Here is a 19,916-nt window from a genome sequence, read left to right on the forward strand (position 1 = left end):
CAGATGTGGGAATCAAACCGGGCTCTGTTCTCCTCTGCAGAAACAGCTTCATTTCTTTTCATCATGAGCTGGGTTATTTTTTTTTTTTTTTTATTCCTCCTTCTTATTCCTTCTTTATTCTAACCGCATGTAGAGGCGCGTTCACGGTGCGCGTCTCTGTCGCGGGAGCGCGCCCTGCTGACCGAGAACAGAGGGAGACAGTAAACCGCGTGACACCGTGTCTGTTTAAAGCTACTGTGAATATGTAAAAAACACTTTACAAGAAAAATAAAGAAAAGATAAACACAAAAATTATAAAGAAATCTGTATTTGTGACTTGGGTGAAAAAAAATATTTAAAGACCAAAACTTCTGATTTACAGTAGCAGTCAAAAGTTTGGACACACCTTCTCATTCAATGGTTTTTCTTTATTTTTATTTTCATTTTGACACTGGGACTGTGTATATATATATATATATATATATATATATATATATTTATATATAGATAAATATATATAATATATATATATATATACAGTATATATCTCATTCAATTTTAAATAAATATTTTTATCTACATTGTAGATTAATATTGAAACATAAATATAATAACACATATGGAATATTTGGATACAAACAAATTCAACAAACCAGAATATGTTTTATATTTTAGATTCTTCAAAGTAGTTGAATGGAGGTGTGTATACTTTTGACTGGTATATATAAATAAATATATATATATTATATATAGATAAATAAATATATATATAGTTATATAAATATATATATATATATATATAGTTATATAAATATATATATATATATATTTTATATATATATATATATACAGTACCAGTCAAAAGTTTGGACACACCTTCTCATTCAATGTTTTTTCTTTATTTAAATTTTTTACTACATTGTAGATTAATATTGAAGACATCCAAACTATGAAGGAACACATATGGAATTATATGGTAAACAAACAAATGCTCAACAAACCAGAATATGTTTTATATTTTAGATTCTTCAAAGTAGTTGAATGAGAAGGTGTGTCCAAACTTTTGACTGGTACTGTATTTACAAGAAAAATAAAGAAAAGATAAAACAAAAATAATAAAGAAATCTTTATTTATGACTCTTAGATGAAAATAAATCTTTAGAGACCACAACTTCTGATATACTTTCGACAAGAACCATGAAAGGTGAAACATTGGGGTCTTTGCTACTATGGGGGTTTCTCCTTGTCGCAAACCAACATTCACAAAGCTCCTCAAAGTTTTCTAATTCATCTTGTCTGGAACAAATTTCACAGCAACTCATCCATTAGTTGCTCGAGACATTTCACACAAACCCACAAATGTGAACCTCATCGTTGCGCTCGAGGAACAGCGGATCACCAAAGTCTGTACGGTTTATCCTCTGGGGACCATGCATGTCTGTACAAAAACATCTCTGCAATCAATCAAAAAGTCGTTGAGATATTTTAGTTTTTAGTTTAGACAGGTGTTGCTTAAAATAACCACAAGTGTTGTCTGACATCAGCTGAAGAATTGTGAACTTGTGAATTGACATCACCCTTCCGGTCTCCGTGGCAACGAGCCAAAGTCTGTCTCAACATAATCCGACATCATCAGAGTCTCACAGGAAACAATCAGAGCGAGCGTCTGTAAACAAACCATTTATAACTTCCTGTGCAGCAGGCTGAAGACGAGGATGAAGTCTGACTTTTACTTCACTCCTTCATCCTCAAAAATCAAACTGTGCTGCTCGTTGTTTTATTCTAATTATCTCAACAGGAGAAAACTGTTTTCTGAAAAAGAGTCACTTCCTGTGGTCGGTTATAAAACATTTTACTCAGGATGCTAATTGCAGACCTGGAGTCCACAGACTGATATCTAAATATATATTTAACAGGTTGCCAGGAGATTTCCTGATCGCATTCCTGCTCACCAGAGGATGATCCCTTTAGATTTGAATGCGCCATTTGCAGCCTCGGAGGGACGATATCAAGACTTTAGCTTTATTTTAAACTAAATAATAACTTTTACTAAGCAAAGTAATAAATCTTTCAAATTCTTAAAACTCGCTAATCAAATAATATTTAAACCAAATAATATTTGTTTAACAGTCTGGTCACTGTCTGTTTTCTTACTGATATTATTATTAATTCATTTATTTACTCAGAAATAACAGATAACTTTTAACAACTTTTGAACAATCAGGTACAAATAAAATTTCAGCTTCAGTTCTGAGTCAGTTCAAGATTTAACAAAAAAATATTTGTACTTATTTATTTTATTTACCTTCAAAATAGAACATCTTCAACCAAAACTATATTTAATCAACAAAATGTGACTTTTATACAACAGAGTTATGTTTGTGTTTCGTAAAGATGCTGATTTATACACTCAGATCTTTAATTTACATAATAATAAATATGTGATTTAAATCTGCAGTCATAGGTCTCCAGTAATTTCTTCAGATTTTTGCCAACATGACCCAGGATATGTTCATATAAACGAGGATGCTGGGTAATGTAGTGCAGAGAATCATTCATTGCAACATTTAACCTGATTCTCACGTATTACTGCTTGACAGATCATTTATTCTACTGCTCACTGACATAGTTTCTAAGCTATGTTCTGAAATTTTTGCTCTCCAAACGTCTTAAATTGCACATATTTAGTTATTTAGTTATGATCTGAGTTTTACTGATCAGGCTTAGCAGTAAATATGACTTCAGTCAGCCGTTAACCGGATCAGTTCAGGATCAGAAACCTGAGACAGTCTGTGAGATCCAGCAAGAGGCGATGAAGACTCCCCGCAGGTTTCTTCACCCTTTGATCATGAGGGAGCTGATCTGCTGCGGCAGCGTGTAGATGATGAGGCCGAGGAAGAGCGAGAGGATGGCGAGGATGACCAGAGCAATGATGTACTTCTTGAACTTCTTCCAGATGAGGAAGATGAAGGTCTTCATCGGGTTGATGAACCAGGTGAAGCTGATGGAGGGACGACTAGAGGGAGGAGGAGAGGAGACGTTTTTTACAGCTGTTTGCATCTGGACTGAGTCGACCTCGGGCTAAAGGTCTGATCACTGCAGCATTTAATAAAACTGACATTTCGCTGATAAATCTGTTTAATTTCAGTGGATCACTTTGAATCAGTGAATTCACTCTCAGAGCTGGAGTTCATCTATGAAAATCTTTCACATAGATTTTCAACTATAGTGAACTTTGACACATTATTTTTTTCTCTGTTGACCAATAGAAAGCTTTCACAGCGCTGACCTTTGAGGGGAAAAAGAGTCGCAGAATCCAAAATGGAGGAAGCAACAAAAACTTTAAGATGCGAGTCTCCAAACAGTTTTATTTAAACTCCTTTGTCGGAGTATAAACTGAACAGATATGTGATTTATAGACAGGAGTTGATGGTATATACGCAGTGTTGGAAAAATTAATTTACTCAAGTAGTTTTGAGGTACTTGTACTTTACATAAGTATTTCCTTTTTTTGCTACCTTATTCCTCTACTCCATCTCATTTCAACAACGCCTAATATGTATTTATTTATTTATAAAATAAAATAAAATAACTTCTATTTTTTTTTATTAATTTAATTTAATAATATAATATAATATAGTTTCTTTTTACTTTTAATTTGTTGCTAAAAATGTGTGAACCCATCCTTTTAAAAGTGTGTGTGTGTGTGTGTGTGTGTGTGTGTGTGTGTGTGTGTGTGTGTGTGTGTGTGTGTGTGTGTGTGTGTGTGTGTGTGTGTGTGTGTGTGTGTGTGTGTGTGTGTGTGTGTGTGTGTGTGTGTGTGTGTGTGTCGTACTTTGGTTTGTCCAGAGGCTCCGGCTCCTTGCGTGCCCGACCCACAGGGTTGCCCTCCGCCTGCTCTAATGTCACCAGCTGCAGCTCCGCCTCCACCTTCCCCTTCACACACACACAATCACACACAAACAGGGGTTTAAATTAGAATTCATATTTAACGTTAATACTGTAATAGAAGCCACACAATCACACACACAGAGGATTGTTTAAAGATAATTTATAGTTGCTGTGTCTTGGTTTTGTCTGGCAGCATTAGCGTTATTAGCATATCGTATATTTTTTTGTACCATTAGCAGGAAAGTGTTGCCGCCGCTGTCAGTGTACTCGATGTCCTCCTGTTTCATGTTACTTCTCTTGTCCTTTGTCTTCTTCTTCTTCTTCTTTCCCTTCTTCTTGGCCTCCTCCTTCTCCTTCTCCTCCTTCTCAAAGTCCTCTGCCGTCTTCCGGCGGATCAGCGGCCACCAGCCCTTCATCTTCTTGGCGCGAAAGATGGACAATCGAGGGCCGGCGCGTTCCTTCGCCATCTGAATCGTGCATTTACTGGACGACTTTGCCGCTCGCACTATGTCATTGAGACGAAGCTCTATGGAGCCTGAAAGGGAAGAGGATGTTCGTGTCTAAAGCGTTTACTCTGTAATGTAGTGACGATACAATGGTGATGTAGATTCATGATGCACCATGAATCTAGAATAAAAATGCAACATGTTTGGAGATATGCAGATCTAAGATTTCTAGATTGAAGTGCTCTTTAAACTGCTTTTTACAGTCGCTCCGAGAGCTCAACGTGCTACAAATCAAAAGAGCAATGTGTAGGATTTAGTAGCATTTAGCACACATGTAAATACACCAAACAGAAGCAAAAAAAGAAAACATCTTTTTCGACAACACAAATTGGACATTATGCTGAATTTATCAAGCCATAAACATGGAGGAAGTGTTCAAATTACCAGCAAATTCAAACGGACAGATAACAAAATGTTCATAGAACAGGGGAAATAGGAAATAAAGCCCTGTGGCTCATTATAAGACTGTTTCAGTAAAGGTAAAATATGTGAAATATTTGAGTATTCATTGTCTCGTCTGTCTCTGTGTCTCACCCAGGAAGTCGTTGGTACCGATGCGGTCGTAGTCCCAGACCTGCAGCGTCAGAACAGCCGGCTGTCGAAACTCTGACTCCTCCAGAGAGAAAAATGACTCCTTCTTCTTAAACACCACCTCTTTCTACGGGACGAGAGGAGGAGATTTACCGTGACTAACAACCAGAGTGACTGTTAACGACCCTCAGTGTTCATTACAGCCGCATTATGAACACACACCACCCCGATTAAGCTGTGGTAAGACCGCCCTAAAGCATACTCTGCTTTATGGTCTATTTGACTCTAAATGAACCGTAATTTACTAAATGAACATCATGCTGTATTGAAGAAGGCTTGAAACTAGAGATTGAGACCATAAACTCGTGTTTACAATGTTTACTGAGGGAATAAATCAAGAGAGAAGTAGAGTCATTTTCTCATAGACTTCCATACAATCTGACTTCTTTTTGCAACCAGAGGAGTCGCCCCCTGCTGGTCAGTAGAGAGAATGCAAGTTTAAGACACTTCCGGAACCCCCTTCACTCAGCAGAACCGAATGTTGCCGCCTGATTGCCGCCTGGTGGCTACAGACAGTTCTTCAATACAAATTTAATTGCAAATTTCCCTGCTGTAGGACTAATAAAGGTTCATCCTATTTTATCTTATCTTGTACATTCATTGGGAATCACCAGGTGTATGTGTGTATGTGTACCTCAGTAGGAAGGTAGTCAAAGCGAAACACAAATCTCCAGTTGAAGTTTCCTTCTCCGGTCAGAGAGCTGAAGTGGACGTCTGTCTCCTGTTTTTCTCCTTCCATTCCTTTTATCCAGCTGCAGAGATCAGAACAGAATAAAACACTGACGGGCAAATTCACAAAGAATGGATTCCGGCCGCTGATGATTTTTTGAGTCTTGAGGGGATAAAACTATCCAGTATTTCAAGGGAAAATTAGATTTACCCTTGAAATACTATAATAGATTTGAGAGTAATCATAAATAAATAAATATAATTTGGTGTAAAAAGTTTTGTTTCTTCTTCTCTCCTCTTTCGTATCCTGTTAATCATTTTACAACCCTTCATTTGTGTTTTGTGTGTGTGTGTGTGTGCGTGTTGATCTGACCCTTTCAGGTAGATGTCAGAGCTCGGTTCTCCGGTGAACGGGTTGACATCGTCCAGAAACACGTCGTCGGCGTTCCAGATGATCACTCGCAGCTCGTACCTGTAGTCATGGAAACAACGACAAAGGTTATATCTGTTTTATGTCACAAATTGTAGCTCCTTCTCTACTCCATTCTACTTATACAATAGATTCTATTCAACTCTACTGTACTCAAAATATTCTGTTCCACTCTAATGAACCATATAGATCTTATTGTGCTCTACTGTACTATATATAGATTTCATTGGACTCTACTGTACTTGATAGATTCTATTGGACTCTACAGTAATATATAGTTTATATTTGCCTCTACTGTACTATATAGATTATATTTGCCTCTACTGTACTCAATAGATTCTATTTCATTCTACTGTACTATATAGACTCTATTGTCCGACTGTTGGTTTGTGACCTACTGTTCAGGGAGGCGGGGCTTGATGTTCACAGGGGGCGGAGCCGGGGTGTCAGTTGGAAACATGTCAACCCACATATGAAGGTAACCCTGAAACACACAAACAGAAACACGGCTGATGAAGTTTAGTAATAAGTGTGTAACTGTTTTTCTTTCTTTTTAATGGAGATTACCATCTATTTGAGATTTATTTATTTATTACATGAATAAAAAGTAATGCAAAGCACAGTTTTACTATTAACTGAACTTCATTACAGCTGTTTTAAATGCTTTTCAAAAAAAGTACAAATTAAATTACCCTGCTGTGTCAAATACGTTATAAACAGTCCAGTACTATATATAAAACACAGCTTACTGTAGTTTAATTTATAATTAGGCTATAGACTAAAACCACTGTGAGCCGTTTACAAACCCAGTAACGTCAGTGGTGCAACTAATAGTACAAAGTATATGCATGGCGGTGGATTTGGTGCATTTCTAAGAATTTTGAACAGGCCTAAAACAAACTGTAGGTTAATAATGCTGAACTGGTAGCAAAGTTTGCAAACAAAGCTATAATGCGGTCAGGTGCAGCAGTGTGCTCTGGTAGTTCCTTTAGACAATAGTTTTAGTTTTTTGTCCCCATATGTTGTCATTTAAACAGCCTTTGGAATGAGTCTGTCCCGGGTTTTTTCGATTCGTATAAGCGGTTTCCACTGTACCTGTGGTAGTCCCGGTTTTTCCTGGTTCAGGAGGGACCGGATCTCCACGTGCTCCGGGACCAGAGGAACGGCTCCAGGGATGAACTCATTCATCTCCCCCCAGCGACGCAGCACGCTCAGGGCCTGGTGCTCCTCCATCTCTGCATCCTCCTCCGTAGACCGCTGGTTCTTCTTTAGCAGACCTGAAAAACAACAACAACAACACTGAGAGAAGTAGCAGTAGTATTATTGCATCTGTAGTAGTATTAGCCGCAATAGAGCCTAAGTAGTCGTAGAAATACTTGTAGTGGTTCATGATCCACAGACGGACAATGATGGATTGTATCACTTCCGTTTTGTACATTATTTCATATATAAGGACACCTCATAATACACGTATAACCTCCTACCAATGACTAACTGGCTAGTTCTGTCTGTCTGTCTGTCTGTCTGTCTGTCTGTCTGTCTGTCTGTCTTAGCTACCTTCAGGTACTGCGTCAGGTGGGATCTTGAAGATTTTGTTGAGGACTTTGACCTGAGACACTCTGTACTCTGGAGACGGGATGCCGTTGGCCTTGCAGAGCTCGGCCAAAACGGCCGTAGGGTTTTTCCCATCGCGCCATTTATTGTAACCGTCACTGTAGAGAGATACACAAATATACATTTAAAGAAACAGGTATTCTAACTCTACTGACAAAGTAAGTAACACATACAGTAGTTCTTGTATTTATATTTCATATTTATGTTATTGATGTGTCATAGTGGTACTAATGTTTGGTTCTAACATGTCTTCTGGTACTTAAATTTCATAGGACTGGTACTCAAGTGTCATAAGAACTGTTCAAAGGAATTGAAGTTCTGGTTCTCACATGTGTTTGATCATATTACATATGTATTTTTGATACTATTGTGTTGTAGGACAAAATTTTGGTACTAATGTGTCCTACTGGTACTTTGGTGTCACAGTCCTAGTTCTAACATGTCACATATTTGATACTTATGACTCATAGTTCCAGTACCAACATGTCATAGTTCGGGTACTTACATGTCACAGTATCAGTACTAACATTTCTTTGTTTTGGTACTCAAGTGTCCTAAAACCTGCTGTAACATGTAGTACTTTTTCTAAGGAGTTCGAGTTCTGGTTCTCATATGTTTTAGATCTGGTACTAATGGGCCACAGTTTTGGCAGTAAAATTGTAGTTTTTATACTATTGTGTTGTAACACTAGCACTATTTTTTGTTGTTGTAGTTTTGGACATAAAATGTCCTCGTATTTGTACTATGGTTTCATAGTTCTTGTTCTAACATGTCGTACTGTTTCTACGTGTCTGAACTCTAGTTCTCTAGTTCTGGTACTAGAGTCACAGTTTTGGTAGTAACATGTTGTAGACACTTTTTAGACACTATTATGGGGCAGTAGTAGTACTAATGTGTTGTAGTTTTGGTACCGATATGTCTACTACTTGTACTGTCTTGGTTCTAGTTTCACATCTAGTTAAACATAAACCGCTTCTCAATTTTTATACCAACATGTCATCATTCTGGTGCTGATGTGTCACAATTTTGGTAGTAAAATGTTCTAGTACTAGTTCTAACATGTTGTAGTTCTGATACTCTTGTGATGTAGTTGTGATACTAACGTGTCGTAGTAGAGAGCCAGACCGCAGGAGGCCTTGTGGCGGCTGTAGAATCGGTTCTCCAGGTCAACCCGCGTCTCGCCGATCATGTCGTCGGCTCCAATGATATCGTGGTCCATCACCGTGATAACCAACTCCGTCTCCAGCGGGAAAGACAACGTGAATTCAAACACCCTGAAAGACAGTTTGAGACATGCAGACAGTTAGACAGACGGATAGAGAGTGTTGAACAGGTAGACAGACGGGTACTGACTCTCCAAACGTGGGGTTGAGCTGTTTGGGGATGTATCGATCCACCGTGTCCAGGGACTGCTTTCCAGCTCGGACCACCAGGTACGGGTCGGCTTTACCGTTCGGGTCTGTGGGAGCCAGAGTGGTGGCCTGCAGGATATTGTGAAAGGCAGAATATGAATTTGTCTGTCATGAAAAGGGTTGTTTTTAGCATCTTAAATGTCTGATCAAGGTTGAAAGTCTTGAATGTAACAACGGTTTAAAAGTAATCAGTGTAAAGGAGATTTTATAAAGTGTTGGACGGTTCAGGTGAGTTAGACAAAGACAGTCTGTGGATGAAAACAGAGAGACAGGAACCTTGATGACGTAGACTCGGACCAAGACTTTGATCGCTGTGTTTTTGGGGATTCCATTGGTGATCTGAAACGTGGGGTCGTCTTCATCTCCCGGATCGATCGGATAAACCAGGAAGGAGCCCTGGAGATGGAGAGCGTGAAATAATGATCACTTCTCATCAGAGTAACGGACAAGACAGCTTTCCGTCTACGGTACCTTGTATTTTCCCATCAGTCTCTCGTCCTCATCCTCGTCCTCATCCTCAATGCTCGCTTTGCCTTTATGCAGCGTGAAGGTTTTCAGCCAGTCCTGGAACTGACTGAACTCCGACTCCAGATCGCCTCCATACAGCTGAACATACAAACAGACACACAGAGGCAGAAATTAAAAAAAGATAACGTGAGTTCAAATCTGTTAACACCGATGCTTTTAACAAACCTTAAGGAACTCTTTCTTCCTATAAATGGTTATTTGGATGAAAATGTTTTTTTTATTGAAACCCATAGTCTTACTAAGAACCCTTGAAAATATCCTTTCCTCAAAAAAAGGGTTCTTTAGAAGCAGATGGTTCTGGGTAGAACCTCAGCCCTTCAGGAAGAACCTCTTTAGTAATTAACAGGGTGATGACTCAATGCAGACATCAAGATCTTGCTGTTATTCTGCAGAAAATTATATAGTTCATCGTGAATTTATATCGCTAATATCAATGTTTGCTTTTAGCAAATCTACCGGCATCACAACAGCAAGTCAATTGTAAATTAGTTGCTTGATTTTATTGGCTTCCTCGGTCAAGTGTGACATTGACATGCGGTGGGAATCCACGCCTCTTGCTGAAAACATGAAAATATTTAAACTTTTTATGCTATCTAACGTGGCGCCTGGCTTTAGAGAGGAGTGTACACCAGGCGCTCTGTACCAGAGGAAAACAAGTTATGTGGGTGACGCGTTTCTAGCGACACGTCTCGGTGTGTTCGGCCCCTGAGAGTGTATTGCTGACTGTTAGCTGTCAATCACAGTGACCTCTCACCTTTAGCGTGGCAATGTTCTTGCGTTTTGGAGGTTTAACCTCCACCACCACGATTTCCTCCTCCTCCTCTTCTTCAATATTCGCCATGGTCAGATTAGCCCCATCTGAATAAATAAATAAATAAAAATCAACTCTGTTAACATTGTTTTTCATATATGTTTGTTTTATGGTTCAAATATATGTTTTTGCTTCTCTCATCATGTTTTACTGCTTAAATCTGGTGAAGAGCATTCCCAAAAACGGTGAAGGATCTTAAGGAAGGAAGAATCCTTTGGTTTTGGAGTGTTCCATTATCACATGATTGGACACCCTACATACATACATGGCTATATACTGTATTTATGTAATTTGAACACCGATTTAAAAAATCCGCCCTCAGACTGACATGAGAAGAAAGTAAATGATCAGCTGAGAGCTTTGCTAAAACTTCTTTAAAAACTGTATGGGGTTTCTATTCACTTCAATATAGCTTTCATGATTCATCACAGCAGCAACTAGTGGACATTAGATGAACTGCAGCTGAACACACTTTAACTCTGTGACTTATATCAGCCGTGTGTGTTGTTGCTCTAAAATAATTCAAATGATAAATAATTTAATATTTTTACTTAATAGACAAATATGGCGGAATGGATGAAATATTAAAGTAGGAGTTATTATTCAAATGATAAATAATTTAATATTTTTACTTAATAGACAAATATGGCGGAATGGATGAAATATTAAAGTAGGAGTTATTACTGTACCGTGCTCTGCTTGTTCCTCCATCTCCCCTTCCTTAATGGCCTGTAGACAAAACAACACAGCAGACATGGTGAGAAAATAAATTATTTAGTAATTACTGTTGGTCTCTTTTTTAATGCTGGAATATGTAACCCTCAACATATTTTAACTGTAAAGAAATTCAGTTTTAACTTCTTCTTCTGTCTTGTTTCACTTACTAATTGTTGGAAAAGTCCCGAAACAAGTAAAATGCAATTTCCTTGTAATCATGTAATTATGAGATAAAGATCTTATAATTACAAGAAAACATCTCGATATTTTCTTTCTTCTTTATTCAATTGTGAACGCAGATACTCGGTTGGATTTATCTCATCATATTTGCAGATTTAAAAAAAATCTAATATCAGTAAAGTAAGGTTTTGAACACTTTCTTTTCACTTTTTGCACATTGGACGTAGGTAGTTCTTTATGCTACAAGCGTTTGTCCTCCTCAATGAAGTTGCATCTCTAATTTGTCTTCTGTATGTATTCCTGAATTAAGGTTTTTAACACATTCATTCAGACAGACAGGTAAATAACTGCTCACCTGTCTCTCCATCTCTTCCACCGAAGCGTAGTATTTTGACCACCAATCCAGCTGCTCCTTCTCTGGCGTCTCCTCCTCTAGCGCCTCGCGCTCCCCACCCTTCTTGAACAGCTTATTCAGAGGGGCCTGGAGGGGTTTAAGTGTAAACATCAACTCATTCTTTAACCCTTTATGGTTGAATCGTGTTTGTCTCAACAGTTTTGTGTATTTAAACACACAGAGGAGATAAATATACGTACATTAATCAGCTTCATGGGGTTCATGGGAATTTTTGACTGTTTAATTGGCAGGCCGCTGAGTCCGATATCCTTCACCAACATCAGAGTGTTGGCCTTCTTCGGATTCTGCCTCACTGGAAAGACCGAGAGAATTATGTCCATAAAAACTTTAGGAGAAAAGTCAACTATTAATCCCGGAGAGCATAGCTGTGAGAAACATTACAGAGCTTCTCAGGTGTTGTTCGGCTGTGGTAGACTGATCTTTGTAGAAAACATTGGATTAAGTCAAAACAATTCACATTTGTATTTTAGATTATTTATGTATCAATTAATTCCTAGAAAATAAACATGTAAAAGCTACTAGGATCTTTCATCTAGTGTTGATTTTGGCGGTCCCTGTGGACAAAATTGATATTCTTTCCGAGCACCAGAGTCCATGGAGAAAATCTCTTATTTGACTGAAGCAGGGTCCGACAGTCTGTTCTGGTTCTCCCGGGCCTCCCTTCCCTTTTAGCTAACGCTAACGCTAACAGCCCTGTTCTGCTCTTTATTGGATTTGAGAAAGTTTCACTGCAGTTAGTTTGTCAAACTCATTAGTCAGTCCTCATCCTCAAAGACAATTCTCTTGAAAATATGAAATTATATAGGCCCCTATGTAGTACGACAACAGCTAGTTTACGTCTCTTTGCATCATTACACATGTGCTGATTTAGCACGATATCATGTTTACCAAAGAATCAAGTGTATAAGGATTATTTGCAGGTCCTTCCTTCCTGCTGCTGTCAAGCTGCACAACCGACATTGCTCCCAGTAGACCACACATGCCAAAACTGACAATTCCTCAATCATTCATCCATTTATGTTCAACATCAATCCAATATATCCAATGTGCAATGTACATATTCTGTGCAATTCACTGTGCAATATGAACAACCCTTCAGTCCGTTCATATCATATTTTATATATTTTTTTAGTGGTTGCTTTTTAACGTTTTTCTACTTATTTATATTACTTTTACTGTGTGATTTCTTATTTATTATACTTGTTTTGATCTTGTCTTTCTACTTATGTCTCTTATTTGTTTATTTGTCTGTTTGCACTATCCACTCTGCTGCTGTAATCCTGCAAATTCGCTGTGGGACTACTAAAGGAAGTTTACTTAGAAGACCCTTTTGCAAAAACAAATCAGTTGAAAAAAACTTTAAAAAGTCAAACAAACTAACTCACTGAGCTGAGGTTGATCAGCTAGTGACAGCTGATTTCAGCACACATAATGAATCAAAAGCTGGAATGATAAACTGCTTTTGTTGGCTCCATTTCTTCAAAACATATGGAACATTTTGGTGGTAAATCTGCAACTCGTGTACCTGTCGTTCATAATCAAACGCTTGACAGGCAGAGCAACAGCAACTAGAGAGACAAGGCTTAGAAAGTGGTCAATTTACTTATTATGGAAACATATCTATATACCTAATACCTTGTCTGGTTGTAACAAACACGACCAACTATCTAGCCGACACTACTGCTGTGAATACCATCACTTCTCTCATAGTTCTAACCTTTTGGTTTACGTTCGTCTTCCTCCTCATCGTCCTCCCCACCGGGCGTGCGTGGAGCGTAGTCTATGAGGCTCTGGACCATGTGGGTCCCGACCAGAGCGAGCCGACCTAATGCCCGATGCTCCAGCACGAACAGCGTCAGAGGAGGGTGGAGGTAGGCCTGCTCCGGCAGCTCCTGATCGGACATAAACACAGAAAGAGGAAACAGTAAAGAGAAGGTGAGCCATGTCTCTAAGTCCAGTAAAGGTATTTCTTTAAGAAGATCTGTGGACTTAAGTAGCTAATAACTAGAAACCGACCACGTTGATGTAGCGGACGATTTCTTTGAAGTTGGAGTGAATCTTGTAGCTCTCCATCTCTTCAGACTCCAGCTGTTGTCCAGCACACTCCACCCTCACCAGGGGGCGCTCTACCTCAAACAGGTTCACCCGCTTCAGCTCCCGCAGACCCCAGAACAGCACCTGAACAAACACACAGGTAGGACCCGTTACTTCACAGACACGTTTATGTCTCCAGGAAATGTCTGTAAGTCAATGTATTGTGTGTGTGTGTGTATGTGTGTGTGTGTGTGTGTGTGTGTGTGTGTGTGTGTGTGTGTGTGTGTGTGTGTGTGTGTGTGTGTGTGTGTGTGTGTGTGTGACCTCAATCCTGAAGGTCTTCAGAACAGGTCGGACTCCTTCTGGGATGATGTAACAATAGTGCTCCTCCAGATAGGTCAGCTCTTTAGGCTCCACACTGCTGGGGAGGCAGGGCTACAGGGAGGGAAATTATATTCTAGTTCAATGTCTAGAATTAATTCATCAACTCTGCTTTTTTGTGTTTAAGTGTTTCAAGACTTTTGGTTTTGTCCATCATTTCTATCAGTAAACGTAACATCTTTTTCACAAAGTTAAAAGCAGCGATTTGAAAAAATGCCGACATCACTAAAAATAAATCTGACAAGTTTATTCAAATGATCTAATCCAGAGGTGCCGGAATAAGTCTCAAATTGGGTGGCTTCCTGTTTTGGATGACGTAATACAGTGTTTTCCATTAGAAAATTCATGAGACTGGATTGGACCTTGGACCCTCTAAATGTTGTAAGTATTAAAGTTACAGGTGCAAGATATTGGAAGAATTTCAATTGCCTATCAAAATGGCGAAGGCGAGCCGGCAGCTCACAGCTAACGATGCTAACAGAGCTAACAGTACAAACTTCGGCAAAAGTGCTGACAGAGCAAACAGTGTTTACCTTAGGGAAACCGCAGAGTGAGTGCTGAGCTTCTGCTCTACTTTGTGGTTGTTAAGTTTCATGAGGCTGTGATTTTTCTAGAGGTCACAACAATACAATTGGAGTCTTTGGATCAACAAGTGTCTCAGCTTTCATGTCAAACCCAATTTAATCACTTCCCAGACTTTTTGCTTGAGGTGAGAGGTCAAGGGACCCCTTTGAAAATCGCCATGCCAGTTTTCCATCCCCAAAATTAAGCCTGACTTTGGTGCGATTTTATAATAAGGGGGTCCATAGACTGAAATGTTACCAGACTCAAGCTTCTACATATCACCTGGTAGGATCAACCCTTCAGGTGGGATCTGAATTTGTCAAACCTCCTTTTAGTGATGCCTCGATCTCAACTACAAACAATGTTACTTTCACTGATAGTAATGATGGACAATAAAGAGGTACAAACAGAGAGACATTGATTGGTCGACAGGTGTCACCTCTCCAAACCCAGAGTAGTCCAGCTCGATGAACTCGAAGGCGGCCAACAGCTCGCCAGCGGGTGCCTTGCCCATGATGATGTCATAGTAACGGAGGTGGGGCTTCTGGTAGTGCTGCTCCACCAACTTGAACTCTGGCTCGGCGAATGCCCGACCCAGAGGCTTTATACTGCCCTGCACACACACACACACACACACACACACACGCACACACACAAGCTTATATGACGTCACTGAATGTGCAGAAAACAGAATGTGTGAGGAGAAGAAGAACGTCAGCATTACCATGGAGTCTTGGTCATAGATGTTGATGACGACGAGAGGCGGGTCTTGTTGGAGCTCCTCCCTCGTCCCCTCCAGCAGAACTCTGTCAAACAGCAAACACTCACACCAGGCGGGAGAGAGAGTCTCATTTATCACCTGAAGACACATACACACACACAAACACACACACACACACACACACACACACACACACACACACATACACACACACAAACACACACAGAATATGTATGAAAACAGTTGTATTTTATTTTGAGACTACAAATGTATAACCTGCAGACAAACTGGAGGTGTGGAGTTTGAAAGACATGGGTCAAGGCAACAAGGGGCTTAAGAAAGACACTATCCCATTGCATCATGGGAAAATGTACAGCCAGGTGGTATTACTACCTAGCTTTTACCAGGAATTAAAAGTCAGTATATCTCTGCATCTGCCGAACAGATTTTGACCCTTTTCATATCTCACTGGAGATAATAACACATTTTTACAACGGACAGAAAACATCCTTCTTTCTGACTTCCTCTCGTATTCTGCGACATAAAAGAACAGACTGAATTTCATTGTAAAGGACAAATACTGATGTTGTGACATACTACACACTGAAGACTTCAGATTGTTTGACACCAATCACAGTTTTATTTTGAAAAACTGATTAGTACTTTTGATTTATCAGAGCAGGTTGAAAAATGTGAATTATCAGAGTTTTTAAATCAATATCACTTTTTAACAAGTTGGGACGGTTGACCTACCCGGGTGACCTGGCACTGTGTAGAGAAGACGACCTTGACGAAAGGATCTGATAGGCCGTTGTCATCGGCAGCTCTCAGGCCACGCCCCTGGTACAGGTGACATCGTAGCTGGAAGTACCTGCTGTCTGCAGAGAGAGAGAGAGAGAGAGAGAGAGAGTAAAGGGCCGTCCACATCAACAATAACTTAAAATCATCATTTAAAAAAAATAATTCCACAACACATCTATTACAACAAGAACAACAGTGGTGACCGATATCGTTGGGATCACTTTCAGAGCAATTTGATGAATGATAAAAACACTAACAGACAATCAAAATCAGAATTTAGGGGGCGTGACGTTCAACACATCAGGCAGACAAAATTGTAGAGAGACTTGCCTCCTTATGATAAATAATCAATTAAAAATCTAGGCACTTTGTAAACTAATTAACTATTTTAAGTTCTGTTTTGCAAAGGCAAAAGGAGAAATAAAAAAATATCCTTCATGGATGTTGTATTTGCCATTTCTGACCAGGAAAACAAAACTAAAGAAATTATGTCATTAAAGCCTCCTTGTGATAATATAACAAATAGCTAGAGTGTACATGTAGGTCATTAAATGTGTAAAAGTAGGACCTACATGTCTTGTAAAAGTACATTTTAAACTTTTCTAGGACAGACTGCTACTGAGTCCAGGTAGAGCTTCAGGATTGACAAGTCAAAAAATAAAACTAATCACTGGGCTTTTATTTTGAAGGACAAACATTTCTCCATTCATTAAGACAACAGAGAAGAAGTCCTGAACAATTATCCTTGTGCAGAAGCCACGCCCCTCCCCCCCTGCTGACTCACCCTGGCAGGACAGAGTGAGAGGAAGCTTCCTCTTCCCTGGCGTCACCAGCCTCCTCTGCTCCTCTTCCTCTTCCTCATAGACCGGTTTAAACTCCTCCGGCAGGGAGGTGGTGACCTCTTTGCTGTACTTGGCCAGACCGAGCCACAGGTAGACCTCCAGCTTCGCGAAGATCTGATACGCTGAACCTCCTGGCGACTGGACAGACGGACAGACAGACAGACAGACAGACAGACAGACAGACAGACAGACAGACAGACAGACAGACAGACGAATCAGATCAGAGAACGTCATCAATGATTTTTTTTAAATGGTCGTCAGTGTTAGGTCCGTTACCTTCATGTAGAGGGTGGTGACTTTGCCACAGTCCCGCCCCCTCTGCTCCTCCACCAATGAAAAGAGGATGGAGTAGGCGGGGATCCGGACGTAAGCCAACCGCTTGCTTCCACTCAGTAACCACAGAAACGCGTCTGGGATGGTGGTCTGAGGCTGTAGAGAGAGGGTGATATGTCAGACATACTGAACATACTGCAACCTTTGATTGTCTTTGCGGCGACATATAGAGACCGCTTCATGACCTCTGACCTCTTTAGCCAGCAGGCGCAGTTTCCTCAGGAGTTTCTTGCTGTCCATCAACCGCTGTTTGACCATCCGCCTGGTGAGCCTCCGCCTGAACCTCACTGCCTGTCTGGCCAGAAAGACCTGGAGACAGGCGGACATTAAGTCAGACAGACAGACATTAAGTCAGACAGACAGACATTAAGTCAGACAGTCAGGCAGGTAGATGGAGGCAGGTGGGAGGAGACTCACCAAATTCTTCTTGATAAAGTCCTTCCTGCATCTGTCCAGGTTGTTGGGACGAGACTGAGACCTCCTGTCTGCGAAAACATTAAACTGCCTGCAGAGAGACAGACAGGAGGACAGTCAGAGAGACAAACCAATAAAAATCTAATCAAACTAAATCTATTCTTATAAATTGTTCGGGAGGTGGAGACTGACTTGCATGCGGCCACCAGCTCCAGCAGCACATCCACCAATCGCTCCTTCGCGTTGCTCCTCGGCCTCCTCGAGAGACGCTCCACCTCATCAAGACCGAACTCCTAAAAGAAGGAGAGTGAAGCAGAAGAGAGGATGAAATATGTCCACCATTATTAACGGATTGTGTGATACACTCTATTTGTTAATGAAAAGGAAATGAAGAGATCACTCACCAGCCTGTCGGCCGTCTTGTTGAGCCAGTTGGACTGATAGAAACGAAAGTTGTGATCTTCAAACTGAGACCAGACAAACAAACAAGGCTTCTGTTTCTCGGAGGGAGGCTGGAGAGGAATACACTGGAACGACCTGAGAGACAGACAGAAGAGCAGACACACAGCCAGTTGATAGTGTTTTTGGATTGTTACTTTAGATGTAACTCCTCAAAGAATTGCCACCTTGTCAGTGGTAGATGGTAGATGGACTACATTAATGGCAGCGAGTTACCATCCAAGGGAGTGGCCTACCTATTGGGACTATTTCACCCTTTGCTAAGCCCCGCCCAAAAACACAGACTGGCCAATCCTAGAGTAGCATCATTCTGCCATCTTTATGGCTTTGCTCCATAAACTCTCAGGCAGATTTCGATTTAGAATTCAGATTTGGAATCACCCAGAGGTAGCTGGATGATGTGACTCGGGAGAAGGGTGTCTCTTTTTTGGTCACTTTCAATTTTTTAGATGTATATTAAGTCCTGTGCATGGGTAACAAAGTACAAAGGTATCAAAGACACACACATTTTTCACACTCAAAGACATTCAACTTTTCAGATTCACTTTTGCTATAACAATTTTTCCTTACTTATTATTTTCCACTAAAAAAGACTTTGCATTCTCAAAGAAAGGGCAAAAGAGTTTGAGCAACACGCCACAATAACTTTCTTTAATTTCCTGTTGTTGAACTGTCTTTTAACAAATAATCGGTGAAGATGTTATTCATCTCACAACAATTCTATGTGGGATACATTCTTTTCTCATAACTCATACATTTCTTGCTTTCCATAGACTTTCTTTTACACGGTTAAAGAAAGTCTATGGACTTTCTTTAACCGTTTATTTTTATTTACCTTATTTATTTACCTTAGCTGTTGGATTTATTTGTAAGCAGCCATTAGCTATGTCTTCATAACAACCAGGAAGTCTGTACAAAGCTGACAGCAATGGTGACAGGCCACATCTTTATGGTTATTTGTTAGGATGGAAATATTAACATTGGGCCATAATATTTCTGAATCATTTTCAGTTAACCTTGAATGGAATTGAGACATTTTCCACCTCTGTTCTTGTGTTTTTGTCAAATGAGAGTTGGGATACACCTTGTTTTGTACATGAAAACACTGTATCATACATTTTTGGCCAGGTTTGCACATTTTGGATGGTTTGTGTGGCCTTTCCCCCCCATGCAGACACTACACGTGTCATAGTCGTGGATTTGGTGGTCAAATACCTGTCAAACTCGGTGGGCTCGGGTCTAACTGGAGCAGACACAGATCTGGACTCGGGTTCGGCACTCAGGACCTCCTCTCGGTCCAGCTCGTCCTCTGACTCCAGCAGGCCCTGCGCTTCCTCGTTCAGATCCTCTCTGCTCCTCCTGAGCTCCTCCCTGCTCCTCCTCAGCTCCTCCTTGCTCTGGCTCTTCTTGGATCTCTCAACCCCCACGGCCTTCCCATTATTCCCTGCCAGAAACAAAACGGTTGATGGAGCTCAGGGGTTTGATGTTCGAAATACAGTTACACTTCTGAACTCTCAGCCAAAGGGGTCTGGCTCAGCAGTGGCATAAATCTGGCCCATCGCACTAACTAAAATTTTTTTTTTGTTTCTTTTTAATCAAAGTTATCCTTAGTCCATACCCCCAA

At 40.1% G+C, this 19,916-nt stretch overlaps 1 protein-coding gene across 1 annotated transcript in view; it reads right to left on the bottom strand.

The window, feature by feature from the left end:
* Positions 1 to 2,814: 2,814 nt before the first annotated feature.
* fer1l4 (fer-1 like family member 4) overlaps positions 2,815 to 19,916 on the bottom strand; it is a 31,282-nt gene continuing 14,180 nt past the window's right edge. Inside the window, exons 20-49 of the mRNA XM_054617033.1 lie at positions 19,508 to 19,736; positions 18,238 to 18,370; positions 18,026 to 18,126; positions 17,837 to 17,924; positions 17,612 to 17,728; positions 17,363 to 17,515; positions 17,029 to 17,224; positions 16,197 to 16,321; positions 15,447 to 15,581; positions 15,162 to 15,335; positions 14,102 to 14,212; positions 13,760 to 13,921; positions 13,461 to 13,635; positions 11,923 to 12,035; positions 11,684 to 11,809; positions 11,121 to 11,160; positions 10,375 to 10,478; positions 9,564 to 9,698; positions 9,369 to 9,488; positions 9,034 to 9,161; positions 8,784 to 8,954; positions 7,624 to 7,778; positions 7,162 to 7,343; positions 6,465 to 6,550; positions 6,010 to 6,108; positions 5,602 to 5,719; positions 4,911 to 5,034; positions 4,101 to 4,405; positions 3,815 to 3,915; positions 2,815 to 2,995 (exon numbers count right to left, since the gene is read on the bottom strand). Coding sequence (XP_054473008.1) covers positions 2,815 to 2,995; positions 3,815 to 3,915; positions 4,101 to 4,405; positions 4,911 to 5,034; positions 5,602 to 5,719; positions 6,010 to 6,108; positions 6,465 to 6,550; positions 7,162 to 7,343; positions 7,624 to 7,778; positions 8,784 to 8,954; positions 9,034 to 9,161; positions 9,369 to 9,488; positions 9,564 to 9,698; positions 10,375 to 10,478; positions 11,121 to 11,160; positions 11,684 to 11,809; positions 11,923 to 12,035; positions 13,461 to 13,635; positions 13,760 to 13,921; positions 14,102 to 14,212; positions 15,162 to 15,335; positions 15,447 to 15,581; positions 16,197 to 16,321; positions 17,029 to 17,224; positions 17,363 to 17,515; positions 17,612 to 17,728; positions 17,837 to 17,924; positions 18,026 to 18,126; positions 18,238 to 18,370; positions 19,508 to 19,736 — 4,187 coding nt within the window. The remainder of the gene's footprint in view (positions 2,996 to 3,814; positions 3,916 to 4,100; positions 4,406 to 4,910; positions 5,035 to 5,601; positions 5,720 to 6,009; positions 6,109 to 6,464; positions 6,551 to 7,161; positions 7,344 to 7,623; positions 7,779 to 8,783; positions 8,955 to 9,033; positions 9,162 to 9,368; positions 9,489 to 9,563; positions 9,699 to 10,374; positions 10,479 to 11,120; positions 11,161 to 11,683; positions 11,810 to 11,922; positions 12,036 to 13,460; positions 13,636 to 13,759; positions 13,922 to 14,101; positions 14,213 to 15,161; positions 15,336 to 15,446; positions 15,582 to 16,196; positions 16,322 to 17,028; positions 17,225 to 17,362; positions 17,516 to 17,611; positions 17,729 to 17,836; positions 17,925 to 18,025; positions 18,127 to 18,237; positions 18,371 to 19,507; positions 19,737 to 19,916) is intronic.

The sequence above is a fragment of the Anoplopoma fimbria genome, chromosome 17, assembly GCF_027596085.1.
Source record: "Anoplopoma fimbria isolate UVic2021 breed Golden Eagle Sablefish chromosome 17, Afim_UVic_2022, whole genome shotgun sequence".
Taxonomy (NCBI): domain Eukaryota; kingdom Metazoa; phylum Chordata; class Actinopteri; order Perciformes; family Anoplopomatidae; genus Anoplopoma; species Anoplopoma fimbria.